Source organism: Lutra lutra, chromosome 12, assembly GCF_902655055.1.
Source record: "Lutra lutra chromosome 12, mLutLut1.2, whole genome shotgun sequence".
NCBI classification, from domain to species: domain Eukaryota; kingdom Metazoa; phylum Chordata; class Mammalia; order Carnivora; family Mustelidae; genus Lutra; species Lutra lutra.
Window position 1 is genome coordinate 50,134,278 of NC_062289.1, and position 21,439 is coordinate 50,155,716.

The 21,439-nt window shown below is 46.6% G+C and overlaps 1 protein-coding gene across 9 annotated transcripts in view; it reads right to left on the minus strand.

Annotated features, from left to right (window-relative positions):
* GREB1L (GREB1 like retinoic acid receptor coactivator) overlaps positions 1 to 21,439 on the minus strand; it is a 275,717-nt gene that overhangs the window by 17,677 nt on the left and 236,601 nt on the right. For 7 of the 9 annotated variants that reach the window (XM_047697253.1, XM_047697252.1, XM_047697250.1 and 4 more), the window contains 10 exons: positions 20,171 to 20,304; positions 16,858 to 17,197; positions 11,527 to 11,642; positions 10,677 to 10,921; positions 7,392 to 7,969; positions 7,080 to 7,182; positions 4,173 to 4,328; positions 3,756 to 3,895; positions 1,439 to 1,600; positions 1,087 to 1,294 (listed from right to left, as the gene is read on the minus strand). In XM_047697253.1, the coding sequence (XP_047553209.1) occupies positions 1,087 to 1,294; positions 1,439 to 1,600; positions 3,756 to 3,895; positions 4,173 to 4,328; positions 7,080 to 7,182; positions 7,392 to 7,969; positions 10,677 to 10,921; positions 11,527 to 11,642; positions 16,858 to 17,197; positions 20,171 to 20,304 (2,182 nt within the window). The remainder of the gene's footprint in view (positions 1 to 1,086; positions 1,295 to 1,438; positions 1,601 to 3,755; positions 3,896 to 4,172; positions 4,329 to 7,079; positions 7,183 to 7,391; positions 7,970 to 10,676; positions 10,922 to 11,526; positions 11,643 to 16,857; positions 17,198 to 20,170; positions 20,305 to 21,439) is intronic. The other 2 variants (XM_047697257.1, XM_047697255.1) reach the window with 1 other exon arrangement.

Genomic DNA, 21,439 nt, shown 5'->3' on the forward strand with positions numbered 1-21,439 from the left:
AGAGATGGTGGGTGGGGCGGGGGTGGTATTGGTGCTGGGTGCGGGGATGAGAGAAGATAAGAACCTGGAGAGGAGTGTAGATTTAGAGATCTAGAGAAACTACTCAGGTCTCCTCTGCATTCTCTGTTTCTGGGCAGGATGTTCCTACATCCCTCTAAAGTATCAATGAGCAACTGTTGGTCTTCAGTCCTGCGGAGACTGCAGACACTCACAGGAGCAGATGGGGCATACGGTTAAGAACTGCGATGCAGGAAGTGACCAGACACACAGCTCTGAATCCAACTGGAGGTCTCCTACCTCCACAGCTCTGTCACACGCTCAGATAACCATGTGCTCCTTTGATGACTCAGCCCATTGCTCTTAAACTCCATGGGGAAAAGTAGGAAGGACTTTGTCCAGGTACTTTTTTTTTTTTTTTTTAAAGATTTTGTTTATTTATTTGACAGACAGAGATCACAAGCAGGCAGAGAGGCAGGCAGAGAGAGAGGAGGAAGCAGGCTCCTTGCTGAGCAGAGAGCCCGATGCGGGGGTCGATCCCAGGACCCTGAGATCATGACCTGAGCCGAAGGCAGTGGCTTAACCCACTGAGCCACCCAGGCGCCCCTGTCCAGGTACTTTTAAGATGACTGCCATACACAGTAATGATGCTTCCAATTTCTGGTTGTACAGATCCCCTCTTAGAACTTGCCACGTGCCTTTAAAATGATTAGCAATGACTCGGGGACACCTCCAGATCCCTCCGGACTGTAGTGAGGTGCTAGCTCCCCTCCTCCTCACTGTTCCACTCCTGCCACAAGGGGCTCAGTCCTGGAAGATTGGCAACCGACTCTGGGAAGAATCCCAAGCCCTTCCCGGAATGCTTAATCTTCCAATGACTTCTTCAGCTACTAGCCCTCGGAAGTTAAAATATTGCTAAACTACAGATAAAGGGAAAGGAAAACTCAACTTTAAAGAAGAATCAAAAGTCCTTTGGTCCGGCGGATAGGATTGTTTCTAGAGGCTGGGGAACCTCTGGAAGTCTCCCGTGCGGAGAAAGGAGGTCCCTTGATCTTGCAGTCCCTCTCCGCACCCCGGGGGGCCCCTTACCCACGCCTGCGTTATTGAACATCCCAGGGAGCACCAGCATGATGTGGTTGGGCCAGTACTTGCGGTACAGAGGCATCTCGTATTCTTTGACCACCAGAAGGTGCAGGTGGCTGATGCCCTCCATGGCATGAAAGAGGTTTAGAAGTCCGTGCTCATGGCGACCACTGGAAGGAGTGAAAATAGGGCTCTTGACTGCATTCAAATTCTGCTGAAAGGGGGAAAAAAAAAAAAAGAACCAGAGACCAAAAAGGGAAATTAAAACCCTTAGATTTAAGAAGTTTGGAGAACCCAATCTAGTATGTTGGGTCTGTTGATCTGAAAGCAACGTTCACATCCAGACACTGTCACCCACCTTGTCTGACACCAGGGGCAGCCGCATGCTCTCCAGGTGTTTGCCCTGCTTGCTGAAGACAAAATGACTCTCTTTGGACTTGGGAATGATGAAATAGAGTTGCACCTCTTCTCCCAGCATAGAGGAAGAGAACGTGAATGCGTGAAGAGTGGAGTCAGACATCTGTGTTTGTAAAGAAGGAAGGAAGGGGATGTGAGCTCATGGTTTGCAAACTCCTAGACCAGTCATTAAGGTTGTTTTTAAGAGAGGCAAACTGAGCCGATCCTTCTCCAGGCCACCAGAGCTGGTTGTGCCCACAACATCAGAAGAGCAGGAAAGGCAAATGCTTCATCTTTTAGTCACTATCAGTGATGTGAGAGCCAAGCGTCTTGCCCCCTACACAGCCTCCCTGAGGGTGGAGAAGTTTCTGTTGCTTGGCACAGTCTTTGCATTCCTCATGTTCTTAGAACCGCTACCACTCGGTTTTATGCAGAGGTTAAATATCCCTGTGGGATGTCCTGCTCTCTGAACATTTTCAAAGGTGCCCAGTTAAAGGGGAAAATCACTTTCATTTATGTGAGTCAGGTTAAATAAATATCATTTTTCTAGGTAAAACATTAGGCCAACATCACTAAAATGCCTCTGTGGCCCCATCTTTCCTAGCTATAGTAGAAGCTGACGAAGTTTGAATAGTCACTTAACCTAGAACTCTGGGTTCCAGGAAAAGACCACTGAACTTACTGAAAGCAAATATAAATCTGATTTATTTTTTAAACCGCCAGAAAGCACCTGGGCTGGCTCAGTCAGTATAGCTCGTGACTCTAGATTTTGGGGTCATGGGTTCAAGTCCCATGTTGAGTGTAGAGCTTAAAAAAATAAAATTATTTTTGCTTCAAAGTTCAAATGCTCGGGATGCCTGGGTGGCTTAGTCAGATAAACATCCGACTCTTGATTTTGGCTCAGGTAGTGATCTCAGGGTTGTGGGATCGAGCCCCTCTTTGGGGTCTTTGCTCAGCATGGAGTCTGCTTGGGATTCTGTCTCACCCTCTCCTCCCAACTCTGAAAAGAAATAAATACATCTTTAAAAAAATAATAAAGTTCACATACTCTCTCAGTAACCCATCTTAGTGAATAATTACATAAAGGTCTTTATGACAGTATTTGGGGTTCATGAAAGGATAGCATCAGTTTTCAGCAGCAGCTAGAAATCAGGTAGATTTCCCAAGAGTTTTAACCTAAATATTACATTTCATAGGAAAAAAGTATTGTAATTCTTCCCTTAAATTCTAGTTCATTCTGCTTCACAAGTGTGAGAATATACTACTTAGTGAGTACTACAATCATAGAAACTAACTACACAGATGGAGGATTTTTAATAATTTTCTAAAAGCTGATGATTTATAGACTGGGGCCTTGAATCGTCTATATTCTGTAAAGCATTGTGAGTTGATTACAAACCGGCCCACCCAAAGTTTTCAAGAACACCAAGAAAACAAATGGGACATAAAAGGTAACTTGTATTAGAAGAGCAGAATGATCAATCCAGTTTTTCAGTATATCCCTTCTGGCACCTTGTGGGAAAAAGGTAAAGACCTGGTCCTTCAGACCAGAAGCAAGTTTGGGGGAAGTCCCATCAGCATGTCCTACGGGAAGGAAGAGCTGTTCTAGGTGTTCAGAACCAAGCCATAAAAATCAAGAATGTAAAGTGGGAGAAAGTAACATAGAACTTATCCCCCACATGGGCTCTGGACTACTGTCTTTGTTGCCTTTCCCACCTTTTGTGTTTATAGTTGCTCTGGCCAAGAAGAAGCCAAAGACTATGGAGTATTGGCTCATCTTCTGTGGTTCTACCTCTCACTTCTCTCTCAATAAAAGATAAATATTGACTCCTCTGTATGCCTAGGGATCAAAATCACCCCACACTGGAGTCAGGATATGACTTGTCCGTGCAGATCAGCAGACCTGTTTCCAGCTCAAGGGTACACCCTGTGGACTTGTTAGGTAACAGCACCATTTTTGTCAACAACCCTCTCACCAAATCTTTTTCAGGATCACAGATAACAGCTAACCTCAATGGGACACATGGAACCATTTCCATGGAATGACTTCAGAGGCTAAAACTCAAGCTTCTTTCTCTCCCTTCTTCTCCCCCTGCCCACAATCCTAATAAGCTCACGGTAATGTTAATTTAGTCACTTCCCACATTCTGTTCACAAATGAGCAGCTCCATTTTGTAAATGAGGTGTCCTCTGTCTAGGGCCTAAGACTGGGAGCCATATTTTTCAGTCCTGACTCACAAGATCCACGTTGGGCGACAGGCAAGGACAAAGGGCCACACCTGGGAGGCAGAGGTGAAGTCCATGTACTGCTGGCATTGCTCGCAGTGGTGGAAGGTGTTGTAGGCCGCGTACTTGGTCAGCATCATGGACACCGTTCCTCGCTTCCTGGGCTCCTCGGCTTTGGCATCCTTTATTGCTTCTGTGTATCAAGGGGCAAAAAACCTTGCCATGATATGCATGGAGCCCCTACTCCTGGGAAAAAAGTCCCCCACTCCCTGAAAGGCTCTTCTGAGGATTCTATAACTTAGGCCCGCGAAGTCAGGTACGAAAAGTAAAAGGTGGTCAATACATGTGCAAGAGACGTGAAAAGCAAAGAGGAGAATTCCTTTAAATTTCTCTCAATGAGAGATTTCTCTGCCTGGATGTAGGTGCCCTGTGACCTGCAGAGAGGCACGCCCAGCTCTGCTTGCACTGACCTTGCTTGACCCCTGCCAGCTTCTCCGTATAGACCAGGCTCATCAAACGGTACTTGGGATCGTGAACACTGACGTCAAAGGGCATTTTACTGAAGCTCTCAATGTCAGGCCAGGGCTCTCCCTCTGACTGGCTGACCTCACTGCTTTCACTGTGATCTAGGACAAGAAGAAAGAAAGTGCGCAGAGCAGCCAGACTGACCAGCGCCCCAGCTGTCCTCCCAAGTGTCAGGAACGAGAGGTTTTAGGAAACATGACTCCCAGATGGGTGGACAAAGGCATTTGTGAAAAATGATCTCCCATGTCTCAGGGCAGAGGGGCCCAGATTTATCCCTTCAGGCCCAGGAGGGAAAAATGCCCTCCAGCAGGAGGGACTCATGGCCTCGCTGGTCCCAGCATGAACCTCTACAGATCTGGTCCGCCAACTCCCGCTTCTAGGAGATCGACTAGTCTCCCATCCCAGCTCCCAAAATGGTCTGGAAAGCTTATTTGATTTTGGGTGATCTAAATTCTCCCTCACAGTTTTCACTGTGGAATTTTAAGATATTGACAGCCTAAGAGATTTTTGGGATGCACTGAACAAGATTCCCAGTGTCTGCTGCATGGGAGAATCACCTGGGAGCTTATAAAAAAAAAAATCCCCGTGCTTAGGCCACCACCCTCACAATCGCCTTTAGTCCCCAGACACCTGTCACGGCAGTTAAAGCTGCTTAGGTGGCTCCAACACGCAGTCGGGCTGGAGAGCTAGTAGCCTCAGGTGTGAGTGCAGACCGCTCCTTCCTACTTCACACCTGCAGCCACGGCCCCCAGCTCCCAGGGACCCCGGTGACTGTAAGAATTCCAGAAGGTGCACTGAAAGTGCTCAGACATGGCTGGCGAAGGGGGCTATCCAATAGAGGATAGTTATTGTCATTATTGATAAAATTCATAAGATCCAAAAGCTTAAGACAAAGGGAGAAAGAGAAAAGCTTAAAAAAAAAAAAAAAGCCTAAAGACTACAAGTACAGCTATTATTTTTCGAACACAGTATCATTTATTTTTATATCCCTGAGCTAAAGTTTGCATTTTATTTAAAACCCCAAACTTGGGGCACATGGGTAGCTCAGGTGGTTAAGCCTCTGCCTTCAGCTCAGGTCCTGCTTCCAGCATCCCTGCTCAGTGGAGAGTCTGTTTCTTCCTCTCCCTCTGCCCCTTCCCCTGCTCGTGCTCATGCCCTCTCTCAAATAAATAAATAAAATCTTTTTAAAAAAAAATAATTAAAACTCAAAGCTTATTCTAGTTTTTCTTTTGTTTTGTTTTGTTTTAAATATCATCGTGGTTCTCCAGAGCAGCATCACATTCACCTGCACTGAACTGAGGTAGAAGGAATAAAGCCAGACTAACCACACGGCTCACTACAAGGCCGGGTTTGCCTGTTGCCCCAGCTGTGGCAGATTCTCTCAGAGCCCATTACACAGGTTAAAGCCCTAGAGGAGATCCCCAGAACGGGATCTGAGGAGAAAATTAAAGGTGTCGTTGCCTTGTGGCGCCCGGGGACTTTGTGGGAAGATTGGTGAAATGACAGTTTCCTCTTTCCTTGTCTGTCTGCCTTTGTCCTCTTGGTCCCAGTCCCCTCTCCGCAGCCCTAAGTGTTTCGAGGCCAACCTGGAGCTCTGGGTCTGCTCTGTGGTGGGCCTGGGGGTCTGGTGCAGCTCAGGCAGGGACACAAGGAGAGGCGGGTGGGAAGATGGGATTGCATGTATGTGTTTGCAATCATGAATATGAGCTTGTGAGAAGTGGAAATAGGGCCGAAAGTGATAATAAAATGATTAAGATAGGGCTGATTTTGCTTAGTCGTGCTCTGGACTGAACTAGTCCTTTGGGCTTGTCACAGATCTAACTATTTAGAACAAGCAAGTGGGGTGAGGTCTGAGGGCCAATCTGACAGAAGAGGCCAAAGTCTTTCATTTTTCCAGACTCATCTTTGAGGCCCGTGGAAAAGCTTCTGTCTGATTACCCCTATTGCTCGCCTGCTCTCCCTTCCAGCACAGGCCATTGCTCCAAGCATGAAGCCCCAGTTCTGAGGCCACACTGTCCTCGGCTAGAGAACTAATGCTGGCTGATCCCTGCTCACACTTGCTTTCTGGCTTTGCTGGGTGGGCTACCTTGGAACGCTCCCACTGGTGACCGCTGGCCAAGAAGGGTTGGGAAAGGGGATACAGGCAGAAGAGGGTGGGAGATAATCTTCTTAAAACCAGCCCCCACGGGGTGCCTGGGTGGCTCAGTGGGTAAGGCAGAGGCTTCAGCTCAGGTCACGATCTCAGGGTCCTGGGATGGAGCCCCGCATCGGGCTCTCTGCTCAGCGGGGAGCCTGCTTCCCTCTCTGCCTACTTGTAATTTCTGTCTGTCAAATAAATAAATAAAATCTTAAAAAACAAAAAAAAAACAGCCCCCACTGCGCTGTCAAGCACCAGCTCCTCCATCTTACTGTGAACGAGAAGGGGTTTATGGCGCTAGGTTTCATTCTGCGCAGTGTTAATTTCATTATAGGAATCCATGTACCTTGGCTCAGAGCCTGCTGTTAAAGCAGGAGTAACCAGCGAGTATCAGGCACGCCCTGGACCCTAAGCAGAACACTGCAAGTGAATTTTAAACCCATAGAAACAATTAATCCACCTACCAGGGCCTTCTAAGATGTCTCTTCGCCCTGCCTCCTGCCCGGGGTTGAGAGGGGAAGCCAGCAGGGGTGGAAGACTCCACCAACTTAACTAAAAAGTGGCCGCCGTGTCCTCACAGCCGTTTGCTAGCACGGAGCCCTCGGCCTCCGGATAACCCTGCACGTCAGGCCCCCCGGAGGCCCCGCAAGGCGAGTTGGGGTCAGTGTCTTGTATCTCCGCCCGCGACCCCACACTGCCGGGGTTCGGAACTCACCCGTGTTGATCTCTCCCTCATCATACACGTCCACCTCCAGGAGCCTGATGAGCATGCGGAAGAGGATCCTAAGGAACTGCAGGTAGGAGCCGGTCTTTCCCACCTGAGAGAAGCGTTTTTTTAGTTGGGGAGGGGGAGGGGTGGAGAGCGAAGGAGAAGAGAGATTTCACACCTGGGCTCTGGGATCCCTCCTGCCCCTGAGGCCCGAGCGAAGACCTCATGGCTCTGGGTCATTCCCACCCCCGCCCCCACCCGCACCCCCGCTCGCGCGGCTCGGCCGGCTCCCTTCCTCCTTGGGGGCCGCGGGCCTACCTGAGGGGGGCCGGTCAGCAGCAGCCGCCGGGGGTGGCAGGTGCGGGCGCCGGAAGCGGGGTCCGGCTGGTTGCTGAAGTCGGCGTGGTGCTGTCGAGCCGAGGTCCACTGCCGGTAGTAGAGGGACTGCTCCTCGCTGCTCATGTCCTTGTGCAGCAGCGGCCGCAGGGAGCTCACCCAGGCCACGTCCCCGTGCGGCAGCAGCGAGGAGGACGCGGGCGGCTTGCCTCCTCGCGGGGAGCCCAGCAGGCTGTAGGCCGCCTTCGATAAGATCACGATCGGGGGCAGGGTGGCGTGCAGGCCCCCGCAGCCCTGGGGCGGCTGCCCGGGCCACGCTAGGGCCCGGGGGCCCGAGGAGGAGGAGGACGAGGACGGCTTGGAGGTGGTGCTGCTGGCCATCTGGGGGCCGAGGGAATCGCACTCCTGCTTCAGGGTCTCCCCAGCTCCCGCTGTGCCCGTGGAGACCCCTTCATCCAGCCCCATGCTGTTGGCTGGGCTCTGGAAGCTGGGGGTCAGTGACAGCTTCTGGGACTTGTCGGCGGTGCTGGAAGAGCTCACCCCGTTCTCCATGATGGAGCCTGGAAGAGGACGCCATACCCTCCATCAGCAGGGCTCGGCTATTTATTCCTTGGCTCCTCCCTGCGTGCGGGGTAGGCTAGACTGACTTTCTTCCCGAGGGCTGTGGCCTCTCCAGTCCCAGAGGCTGCTTCCTCTGCTGGCTTCCTTGGGCCCAGGGTGCTCAGGGCGCCCTGGAAGTAATTATACCCCCAGGTATAATTACCTACAGCTCCTTTTCTAAATCCTACCCCCATCTTTGTAAATGGCATAATGTTATTAAACTCTCCTCGGTGACCTCATTTGGATATGCCTCCTGATTCATTCCGGACCCTGACCCATACAGGCTCCAAGTTCCAGTCCTGCCCCAGGGCATCTGCCACCTGCTGGGGTCCAAGGGTCTCACACTTCTACTTGTGGAGAAGTTCCCCAGGCTGTAGCCACTTCCATGGATGCCCAAACCAGCGTGGGGAAAGTCTCTGTGTGAGAGAGGATGTGAGGCATGATCTACACTCAATGGTCTTGCTTTCGTCTGTGCACTTGGCCAATTAACTTCAAATATGTCTTCCCCTCTGATGGGTCAGCCACTCTTGCATTTGTGGACAAACCAAAAGCTCCTACGTTCAGGCCTAACGGCCTTCTCTGAGCTCAGACTGGTACTGCTAGGCACGTCGGTCAAATCCCAACCTCAGGGGATCCCAGAGGACAGCCAGGAACCGGACGCTCTTGCAACCAAGTTGCTCCACTTGCTCATCTGACTTTTGTGTCCTTCCATCTTATACAAGAACCTGCTTTTCCCCCCTCACAGCCTTGACCTTTGGAGCCTGCACACTTTGGGCAGTGAGCTTTCCCAAGGACCCTTCGAGTCAGCCCAAGGCTGAGGGATGTGTGCTCAGTGGTGGGAGCACAGGCAGGTCAGGTTGTCCCTAGAGGGAGGAAAGCTAAACAGCGGAAGGCAAGCCATGACCTTTTTGCCAGTTAATGGGAGCAAGGCTAAGGTTATGTGAGCCTTGGGGGCAGCTCTGGAAGTGCAGGTAAAGGGGGGCTCTGATTAAAAAGCCCCAGTAAGGAGGTAAATACCCCCTCACCTCTCCCTCGCTGATGCTGGTATCCAGAAACTCCCAGATGTGATAGTTCCCCTTCCCTTCTGGTACTCTTCACTATCCCCCAAATCTCTGGGGAGCCTGGAGTTGGGGGGGTGTGTAGAGAAAGGTACAGTCCTGACCCCTGGCTGAGGCAGCAGCTCTGCACACCCAGTAGAACAGTCTTCATGCTCTCCAGGCTGAGGGTCCCTATCAACACAGCCCCACAGATGACTCTGCCTCTTCAATTCTCACAGCCATTCGATAGCAGCTGCCAGGATGAACAGACACACTAAGGCCGCTTTCCACTTGAGGTTGTATGTGTGTTTGTGTGTATGTGTTAGGATGATGGAAAAGGGGGGATGTGGGAAAGAAGAATGTTCATGGTGATCTCTAGTTGTGGGGTTTTCATTTTTATTTTATTTATTCATTTATTTTAAAGATTTTATTTGAGGGGGAGAGAGCTTGCACACATGCTGGGGTGGGGGGGGCAGAGGGAGAAGCAGACTCTCACTGAGCAGGGAGCCTAATGCGGGGCTCAATCCCAGGACCTGGGATCATGACCTGAGCTGAAGGCAGATACGTAGCCAACTGAGCCACCCAGGTGCCCCTATTTATTGTTAGAAGTAATCTTCATCCCCAATGTGGGGCTCAAACTCACAACCCCAAGATCAAGAGTCTCATGCTCTATTGACTGAGCCAGCTGGGCACCCTGGAGTTTTGATTTTTTTTTTTTAACGATTTTATTTATTTATTTGATAGACAGATCACAAGCAGGCAGAGAGAGGGGGAAGCAGGCTCCCCGCTGAGCAGAGAGCCTGATGCGGGGCTCCATCCCAGGACCCTGAGATCATGACCTGAGCCAAAGGCAGAGGCTTAACCCACTGAGCCACCCAGGTGACCCTGGAGTTTTTATTTTTAACCTCTTCTCTATCTTTTGTTACATTCTCCAAGTTTTCTATGTTGAGTTTTATTACTTTCCTAATGGGAAAAAAAAAGGAAACTGCTGCATTTACTGTAATATAATTTATCAGAAGACAGCTCATGCCGGGCACAGCCACAGGCCCTTTCAGTAACCCTCTGGGAGAGGGGCTGGCAGGCTGCATGGTGGGTCAGCACAGCCAGTGACCCCAGAGTAGCCTTTGGTCTACCAACACTTGCCATTATAAAAGTCTGCATTATAAAAGACTGCTTATAAAAGTCATTCATTCATTCATTCACTCACTCACTCATTCATTCATTCAAACACTGTGCCAGGTACTAAGCCAATGAACACAAACTTCACAGCTTTCAGATCTAGAAGGAAAAGAAGGCTTCTGTGCAAATATCAGATGTATAATATCCCTGAGGTGATTAAGGGTGGAAAAGACTAGGGAAAATGGGGTTGGTAAAATTTATTATACTTAGCTGATTACCAAACTCTTCATTAAATGTTTGCCCAGAGAAGTATTTTGAGGCAGTTCAAGAGTTATGTTTTCCAAGTACCTCTCCTGGAGAACTGAGGTCTGAACAGGATGCCGGAGTCAAGGAAGGCTCCTCTGACATGAGTGCGGGGTAGGGGGGGGGTGTGTGGCGGGGGTGTGAGTCATGCCTCCCCACCCCCTCCTTCTGGTCCCCGCCCCCTGCAGAGAGAAAAGGAAGCACTGACCCGAGGTTCCAGTGACAGCACTACTGTTGCTCTGTGGCCTCTCCAGGTCGATGAGCAGCTCATCAGCATCATTCTCGCTGGCGGTGGCTCTCTCCTGCTCCTTCCCGCTAAGGTCCAGGGCAACAGCGGGGCCCCGGATGACCTCTTTTGAGACGTAGCAGCATGCCAGACCCACCTCCTGCTCCAAGGCTGTGCGAGTTAAGTAGCTTGAGTCGATGAGCCGCAGGTCACAGTACTTCAAAGACCTGCAAATAAGTCAGGGTGTCTTGGGTGAGTTCATCTGGCCTGGAGTCAAACCTCAGCTTTGTCATCTCCTTGCTGTTATGACCTCGCACTAGCCGCTTCCTTTTCTCCAAGGATAAAACAGAACAACAGCGCCTGGCTCATGGGCTTGTTGTGAGAGTGTGTGGATGACGCAGGGAAGGTGTTTGCAGCAATGCCTGACCCACTGGCAGCATGCGGCTCGCGCTGTCTTTATTGCCGTTGCTACCTTCTCGTCCTCAGGCCCTGGGCCCTTCAGAACTTGGGAACAGCAGATGAAGAGACACTTCATCCAAATAAAACGATCCCAGTTTGGGGCAGATTTTTTTTTCCTCCCTGCCCCTCTGGCGACCCTGCTTTGATGCGGAAACACTTCTCACTGTGGCTACCTTCCATTCCCCCAAATGCTGGGCAATCTCTGGAAAGTCCAAAGAAAGAGGCAAGGAAGGGTGTGTGTCTTTTCCCTCTGAAGAAAGTGATTCTCTTCTTCCTTGCCCAACGAGTGAAATGGCTAAGTGTCAGCCGAGTTTTAGCCATCGGCTCAGCCGGGCAACTAATGAAAAATGAGAACTGACCGTTCGCGTCGTACCTGGGAAAGGTTTCTCCAAGAGGATCTTTGCCAGTTAATATCACGATACAAGGCAGACCTTCTAAATCTTGGTATGTCCGAGGGGTCCACTCTTCTGGTTCATTTCCTCTCCAGGTCTGTAGAAAGGGACCCATATGATAAAATTAAAACCCTTATTTAAGTTTCCACTTCTTAAAAGGTTTCTAGGTCCAGATTTTAAATGCCTTTGTGCTTCCAAATGACTTCCTGTGTGTGTGTGTGTGTGTGTGTGTATGCACGTGCGTGCACATACTAAATTGCTCTTAAGCATAATAAAGCACTCTGGAAGAATGTGGCCTTCAGTTTTATCTCAGTAGGATAATACAGGAGATCTTGGTGTACATAACCCAGTAGCACACAGGCCAAAGAAACATACAATGTGAACGACCTTGGATAAACTACCTGACTCAAGGCTCTCAAATATACTTTCTTCATGTAAGGGACAGACTTCTGAGACAGACTGACTGAAAAAGATAACTTCAGTTATGAATGACTAATAAAAGCATCTCAACAAAACTCCATGAAAACAGACATTTTCACCAAGAAAATCGTGAAGTCAGCTACCCTTGATGGTTATTTCCTCTCTTTCTCTCTATATTGATTTTCAAAATAAGTGACAAGTAATTGGCTTGGGGCTCTCAAAAGTCTCTCTCAAGAAGGCTAAAAATATAAACAAATCTGGATCAATTAAAACAACAACAACCCTGCCCCTTACTTAGAAGAGTAAGGCAATTAGTTTATGGTTTCACAAATAACCTATGAAGCAGCACCTTCTGATATAGATGAACGCATATGTACACTATGTATATCTTTAATAAACAGAATGCCAATCGGTGAGAAGAAAATAAAATCCCACCAACTTGAAAGATGTTCAAAAATGAAAAGATCTTACAGATTTTTATATTTTAGAGCAGAAAGAAAATAGGCTGTGTCTTAAGTAGATGAGGTGGTTTCTACTACTTTTACAAAGTGTCTAGCATTTAACTATGCTCATAACAGCTTTCTAGGAGGAGTTATTATAGGAAATAAATGGACACGTCTGGTAATGCTTTAGGGAACAAAAAGTAAGAGATGTTAAATAATGCATACACTTCATTTTTCTTAAAGAGTTTATTTATTTATTTGACAGAGATCACAAGTAGGCAGAGAGGCAGGCAGAGAGAGAGGAAGGGAAGCAGGTTCCCCGCTGAGCAGAGAGCCCGATGCGGGGCTTGATCCCAGGACCCTGGGATCATGACCTGAGCTGAAGGCAATGGCTTTAACCCACTGAGCCACCCAGGTGCCCCAACACTTCATTTTAAAATAGACAGGTACTTCTTTTGCTAAACACAAAATGGGATAAAAAGAAATCTAATAGGCAAGAAAAAATGTAATAAGATTTGATTAATGATTTGTTGGTGTCTAGATAAAATAGCTAGAAATAAATATACCCACAATTATTCAAATAAAATATACATAATTTATAAAGTGGGAAACACCTTAACCTTGTTTTTTTTTTAACCTTTTTTTATCATATATTTACATACCAAAGGGAAATCAGTGGATCTATGTAGCTGTTTACAATTTCGAGAGACTTTTTTTTTTTTGTCTTAGAAAATCAATCTATCCAGGTACCTGGGTGGCTCAGTGGGTTAATCATCTGACTCTTGATTTCAGCTCAGTCTTGATCTCAGGGTTGTGAGTTCAAGCCCTGCATTGGGGTCCATGCTGGGTGTGGAACGTACTTTGAAAAAAAAAATCTATCAAAAATATTTTTTTAGGGATGCCTGGGTGGCTCAGTCAGTAAGCGTCTGCCTTCGGCTCAGGTCATGATCCCAGGGTCCTTGGATTGAGCCCTGCATCGGGCTCCTTGCTCAGTGGGGAGCCTGCTTCTCTCTCTGCCTGCTGTTCTCCCTGCTTGTGCTTTCTCTCTCTCTTTCTCACTCACTATTTCTCTCTGTCAAATAAATAAATAAAATATTTTAAAAATATATTTTTTAAATATTAGAAGAAAGGTACCTATAAAAATTCGATTTTCCATACATTGTCATGTCAAAGTGATGATAAAAGATAATAACACTTTGATTTAGAGTAAACAATTTTGGGAACAGGAATCATTTTACTTATATAATCTTTGCATTGGACTCATGATGTCCCTGACACTGAGGCTCTCCTTGGATGGATTTTATGTCCTAGGAACCATCCACTGCTCATGGTTCTACAAATAATGAGGTCATTATAATGATGGGATAAGGGATATTATGTTTTACTCTATGAAAAGATTTATTTTTCAAAGGTTATTAGGGAAATCTTGCTTTTACTCTTGACCAATCAGAGATTAATTGGTAATTTGTCATTGTTATTTTTTTAAAAAAGATTTTATTTATTTGACAGAGATTACAAGTAGACAGAGAGGCAGGCAGAGAGAGAGAAGGGGAAGGAGGTTCCCTGCTGAGCAGAGAGCCCGATGTGGGGCTCGATCCCACGACCGCAGGATCATGACCTGAGCTGAAGGCAATGGCTGTAACCCACTGAGCCACCCAGAAGCCCCACTGCAGAGCATTTAAAACAACACAAAAGACTGGGTGGGCACTGAGTTCAAAAAAATATGGGGCTCAAGGCCAAGGAAATTTGATCAAAACCTCACAGGCCCTCTGGAGGAACTGATTTATTTAGATTTAAGTCTTGTATTCTTCCCAGAATGCTTGTCATCACTTTTATGTGATAATTAGAGGGAACCACAAAAATAAGGCCATCCAATGGAAGAAGAGGCAGAGGATGTTACCCAAGACTACAGATCAAAGGCACACCTACCCACCCATGCCATCCTGACAGTGGTGAGGGAGGCTGGTAACTTAGAAATAAATACATGAAGGGGCACCTGGTTGGCTCAGTTGGTTAAGCATTTGACTTGATTTCGGCTCAGGTTGAGATCTATGGGTTGTGGGATCAAGCTCCGGGTCGCATTCTGCACTCAGTGAGGAGTCTGCTTGAGGATTCTCTCTCTCTCTCTCTCCCTCTCCTTCTGCCCCTCCCCTGGCTCATGGTTTCTCTGTCTGTCTCAAATAAGTTAATCTTTAAAAAAAAAAAGAAAAAGAAAAAGAAAAAAAGAAATAAACCTGTGAAGCAGAAACCACCTGGCAAGTGTCAGTCTTGCTTAGGATATGAACATTTCCATGGAATTTCATATTTTTACTTCCACACCAAGGAAAAAGGATGGATTGATGGGATCCACTGGTTTTGACAGTACGGAAATCTCTTTTGTGCGCCCGGCCCCTGGCAGCTACTCATACAAATTGAGAATCTGAGAATGACTGGACCCTGCCTTCATGTATGGCACACTCTCAGAAGAGTGCTCACAGAACCACTGCTGTCTAAAGGCCCTGAAGCGGATTCTGATGTGCTAGCAGCCAGTTTTAGGACTCTTGATTTCAGGGCTGTGGGTTCAAGCCCCACACAGGGTGTAGAGATTACTTATGGAAGTTAAATAACAACAAAAAAGAACCTCAGGTCTTTGTGGTTTTCAGCTTATGGCCCAGAAGGGTGGATTATTTAGGACCTGCTGATTTATGCTGATTCAATGATTGGTACTTCTGAAGACTCTCAAGAAATTAGCTCAACTATGGGTGGCTATACTTGATCAGGGTCATGGAGACCCAAAGAAGATTCTGCAGCCTCACATCCTCTTCAGCCATCTCCCTGCAGATTATTTGCCTTTCCATTAGTATCATTCAAATTTTCTCGAGACATACGTCTCAATGAATTATACTGTAAGAAGAGTTTTAGGACTCTCACGTGTTACTCATCTTAGAAATCTCGCAGTTATGAGGTCTGTAACTATCATTAAAAACTGTGAACATTATATCTACATGTGAAATATAAATGTTTCAACTTCCACTAAATATAGGGTTTTTATTTTTAGATAGATTTATTTGTTCCAGCTGCTCCTCAAGATAATATATTTTGTTTGCATTTTGGATTATTTAATTTAGGTTAAGCTAATAGAATACAATAAAAAGGTTTATGTTTGCAAACTGCTTTATGAACATTGAATAACATCCTAAAATTAGAGCTCTCTGAGATCATACAGTCCAATTCTCTCATTTTGCAGGTAGGAAACTGCAGCCCGGGGTGAAAATGAAAATTGCCCAAGGCTATGTGTTTTCTTTTCACAGAATTTGTGCCAAACTAGATTTTTCTTTTCTTTCTTTAAAAAAAAAAAAAAAGATTTTATTTATTTATTTGTGTGAGAGAAAGAGAGAGAGAGAGCGCACACAAGTAGGGGGAACAGCAGGCAGAGGGAGAAGCAAGCTCCCCACTGAGCAAGGAGCCCAACATGGGACTAGATCCCAGGACCCGGGGATCATGACCTGAGCTGAAGGCAGATGCTTAACTAACTGAGCCACCCAGGCGTCCCAAACTACATTTTTCTTAACTCGATTTAGCTCAGTATTTAGTGTGCAGGGTACAGATACTATGCTGGTCTAGCTCAGACATATACTACTTGCTTGGCATCGTACCCACATATATGCGGTTATTTTATTAAATGCTTTCTAATGGCTAGGACAGATTGGATTATAAAAGTCCCCAGAAAAACCTGAGCAGGGCATAAAGTAGGGAGTTAGGTGAGTTGATTTAGGAATTCTGCCGACCCCCTCCATGCCTACCAGGAGGGGTTTAGGAGAAGCAGTTCCACTGGCCATGGGAAGGGGTTGGCCTGTGCTCAGGCTCTAATCCTCCTGCAGCAGCCTTGGAGAAGTCAAACCAGCAAGCCTCAGGGCTGGCGGACAAAGCAAGTTCAATGAAGCAACAAGGGGTTGAAGAGTCCACGGGCAAGAGGGTGGGGAATAGCACTATGTGAGTACTAAAGATGGAACAGAATCTACCTACTGACTCTAGACCTCAGCGCACAGGCTAGGTAGACAGAAAAGAATTAGTGAACCGAAGTCACTTAAAAGCAAACCCACAGAGGTCTGGGAAAACAACTTACCTTTCTTTCTGAGAAAACAGATGGCCGTGGGCTAGATGCATCTTGACCAAGGTCAATAAACATGGGGTCAAATTGGGTCATCTCATTTTTGCACCTGCAGTTGGAGAGCATGGAAGACCAACTGCAGGCACATGCTAAAAAGGGCGTCTGACAGAATCTTAATAAACCGGCTCCAGGGAGGGAACTGTACACGTCCCTTGGTTTAGGCTTAACACTGTCACGAAGATCAAATCAACACATGTGCAAAACTCTACTAAACTCAGGCCTCTGAGCCACCTACGTGGGGTTCCTAGAAAACAGACACAAATGGTATTTCAAAGGAGAGGTGTCCGACCATTGCTAACCTTTAATCGTGCCACAAAGTGCGTTGAGACACTGAGTTCAGAGGCAGGGTTCCCAAGGATGATCTCGAAGCGGTACTGCAGCCCCAGCTTGTCGCGCACCTCCTGCAGCCGCTCCTTGGCTAACATCGCCAGCTGCACGGAGGGCACCCTGATAATGAGCATGTGTCCCCTCCCACTTCTGGTTTTTCCCGGGGAGCTGATGAGGTCATCCATAATGCTGAGTGTTTCCGGGGTGCTGTGGTCTCGGAGCGACGCCATGGTGGTGAGAGCCATCAGAGCCTCTGAGTACTGCTGGATGAGAAGGTAGCAGCGGACAACCATGCTGTGCAGCCTGGGGTACCTTCAACAGAACACAGGGAGCTAGGATTTGGGCAGCAGGACCAGCTGGGACAGCAAGGTCTTTGTGGGAGGAATGCAGACCTGGCATGGTGGGAAGGGGTTACTGCTCTGTGGTGGGCTGGAGCCGCAGTAGGACCTTGGAGCCCACATCGCTAGAAGGAAAAGTGGAGCTTTAAATGCCTGTGAGTCAGAAACTGTTGGGATAGGTACAGCAAGTTAAAGAGGGTTAAGGATGCTTTAGCGATCCTACCTTCTCTGAGTGTGGTCTGTGGTCCAGGAGCAGTACCACCTGGGAGCTTGTTAGAAATACCAAACTCCCCCACCCCAGACATCTGAATCAGAACTCACATTCTGACAAGATCCCCAGGTGATTTGTATGCACATTAACTTTTGAGAAGCACTGATCTGGTAAGGTTATTTGTTGACAGAGTCATAACGGATCATCCCCGGACCCTAACCTCTTGTTGGTGGCACTGAGTTAGGATGGTGGTGTTGTCAGCTTATTCCTCTGATACTTAAGACTACAGTAAAGAAAATTGAGACATTAGGATCATGTTTGCCAAGTATCAGACATAAAAAGAATCTATTTCTATAGATTACTGTTATATGCTAATATATATACTAATAATACATACTACTTCTATAGATTATATTATGTACTATATTACTATTATAAAAATAACTGTAATTATTATTACTAGTAATTACTAATTTGAGGGTAGCCCCACAGATGGCAGTAACTGTATCTTCCCATACAATGTGCCTTGGGGCAGAAGAAAACTTGGAGCTGACTGGAGAAATAGCACCCCCTAGTGGCGAAGCCTCCTATCACCAGAGCCCTGCTTAGCTAAGGGAACCTGGCAAAGAGCGGTGTCCTTGCCTCATCCCAACACCCATCGGTACTCCACCCCCACCCCGCCTGGATTGCCAAGTAAGAGGATCACTTTGTTCAAAATGGCACTTTTTACAGCTACAGAGCAGGCAGAAAATTTATTTATGAATTATTTATGAATTATTCCTCAGAAAGCCAGGTCTGTTGGCAAAGTGAGTACAAATGGGCAAAGAGGACCCCTTTGCAGGCACAAGGAGGTGCTGGTCAAGAAAAGAGGTGTTGGCAAAATGAGGATGAGCCTGTGAACTTTCTTTCTGGTTGCCAGCTGGTAGCACAGGCAGCCACCTAGCAGCTGGGTAGACCATGGGGTGGTTTGCCTTTGTTCCACTTTAAAATTCTATTTAAAGTAGAACAAGTGGTCTGCCAGCCTTGCACAGAAAAGCCCTGGGTCAAATACCAGTTAGGGTCATCAAATGAACAGCGTGGTTTTGAAATACTTCAGAGCTGGAAAGGACCGTGGATGCCCTCCCCTTCCTACCAGAAGGAGAATTAAGCAGCTGACAGAAATCTGGCTACTGGCCCAAGACCATGCCACCGGTCAGGGGCAGAGCTGGGTCTAGACTCACTCAAGTCTCTGATAATGTCTCCTTACGTTGCAAGGATTTAGTAGTTTGGGGAAAAGTGAAGAAATCCTCCAGTTTACTCAACCCTGGGCCAGTTCTTCAAACACTCAATAAATCACAGCTATTATTAGCTTCAGTGACTGGGCTGGAAGAAGTGAGCACACGATTTCCATGTTTAAGGCTTCGTGTTTTTGGATGGACCAGATAGGTAAGCCAAAGTTAGAACCCATGGTAATTTTGATCTATAGGCATTTAGATCTCACACTCTGAAAGAAGTCTGGATTTAGACGTGAACAGTCTTCACAACCTGGTTGGTTTGCACTGAACTGTAATTGTTATTTTGTAAGTATTACCAAAGTTGTAAGAGAAGTTGACAGGACTGACTCTGAGTGATGCTCCCGGAAGGGAGGGTACGTTCCAAGCTGGTGGCTGCAGTAGCTGGGTGGGAAACACTTAAAAGGGAGACTCATGGGATGATTTTGGAAATGTAAGATCACATGTGCTATAGAAGGATTAATGTCACAGTGTCAGTTAAGTCTTCTTAAGTCTAGCAGCTGCAAAAATATAAAACCCTACTCTGAGGCTGCTCTTTTCGTTGGTACAACGTAATAACTCACTGGTAGGCTCCCCCCACCCGTCCTCATTTTTTATTTCTCTTTCTTTTTTCTTAGCAAAGTTATAGAACAGGTTAGTAAAAAGGTGGCTTGTGATCAATTTGAAGAACAAGAGCTACTAAAAATTAGAATGTGCCTCATCCAAACGAGTCCACCTGCCCCCATCATCGAAGGTCAGACAGACTCCTGCAGCGGGGGCCGAGGGGACCCTCTACCAGGTTACGTAAATTCTAATGTCTCTGTGACACTTCAAGTCTATGATTCAAGATCAGAGAGAAAAAATAGGAAAACCCTTTACTCTTCTGGAGTTTGACCAGGACTTGGGGGAAAAAAGAAAGCAGAGGAGACAGAAAAGTCATGATCTTAACTCCCAAGGTCAGGGACTGGAGGACGCTCATTAGGAGCTGAACTCACTTCAAAGATTTAATTGCTCCTACTTTTCTCCAGTCTGCAATCCAAATCTCTTGTAGTAAAGTTCAGTTTTTACTGAGTCATCTAAGGGTACTTGACTGTGGTGGATAGAGGGGAAAAGAGAAAAATGAAGAAGTGTAAGGCGTATGGTGGAGGAGGCCACAGCTCAGAGAAATGGTCTTTAATCAGCAAATCCCTCTGTCCATCTAACCCCTGGTGAGAGCAGTAAAGCATGCTTAGGAGATGATTCAGAGCATGGCAAGTGGTTTTAAGTCCCACCCTGGGTCGCTAGTTTCCTTTGTTCATCTCGGATGATCACAGAAAACCTACACCAGTAAAAGGTCATCTTAGGAGAGGCTATTTTCACTCTGCCTTTGCATGTCATCTGCACAGCGGGGGCTCCACGAAGCTCCCTGTGACAGTGACACAAGAGACTTTTGGCTATTTTAGACACACAAGTACAGCTAAAGGAAAAGCTGAAGGTCCTTACTTACCTTTCCAAGAGCGTGTTCACCATTTTTTCAAAAGTCTCATCACATCTCAGAAGGGGGCTTGTGATTCCCCACTGTAGAGACTTACTGTATTCATTCAGTCCAAAATACAGCTTCTCCTGGCAGCTCATGTCCTCCTGATTCAAAATAGAGCCAAACCCAGTGAGGAGAGGATACAATGTGTCTTGTTTTCTAGGGGTGTGGGGGGCGGTTTGGAAATCCCTGCAATATGTTATTTGCTGGAAGGTTAAAAAATTGTGAAGAAACAAGTGGGACTACATCAAACTAAAAATCTTCTACATAGCAAAAGAAGCCCCAATAAAATGGAAAGACAACATGTAGTATAGGAGAAATATTTGCAAATCATGCATCTGATAAGGGATTAATATCCAAAATATGTTTATAAAAAACTCACATAACTCGGCAGCAAAAATCTCAAATAATCAAAAATGGGCTGAGGAACTGAATAGACATTTTTCTAAAAAAGACATACAAATGGCCAACAGGTATATGAACATGTACTCAACACCACTAATCATCAGGGAAATGCAAATCAGAGTAAGGATCTAATGTACAAGATGGTGACTATGTCACCTAATGGGATGTCACCTAAACACCCGTTAATTTTTTTTTTTTTAAGTAACCTCTAGGCACTATGTGAACTTGAATTCATGACCCCAAGATCAGGAGTCATATGCTCCAATGACTGAGCCAGCCAGGAGCCCACCTCACACTTGTTGGCATGGCTGCCATCAAAAGGAAGAATGATAACAAATGTTGGCAAGGATGTGGAGAAAAGTGAACCCTCATGCTTCGTTGGTGGCAGTGTGATTTGGTACAGCCACTGTAGGAAACAATATGGAGGTCCCTCAAAAAAATTAAAAGTTGATCCAGGAATTCCACTTTTGGGTATTTATTCAAAGGAAAGGAAAATGGATATAGAAGAGATAAATGCACTCCCATTTTCGTTGGGCATTGTTCACAATAGCCAGGATATGGAAGCAGCCACGTGTCTGTCAGTGGATGAATGGATAAAGAAGATATAGTATGTATATGTCCACACAATGGAATATTATTCAACCATGAGAAAGAAGGAAATCCTGCCATTTGTGGCAACATAGGTAGAACTTGAGGATATTATGCTAAGTGAAATAAGAGAGAGAAAGACAGATAGTACATGGTTTCACTCATGAGGAATCTTAAAAAAAAATCGTCAAGGGACGCCTGGGTGGCTCAGTTGGTTAAGCGGCTGCCTTCAGCTCAGGTCATGAT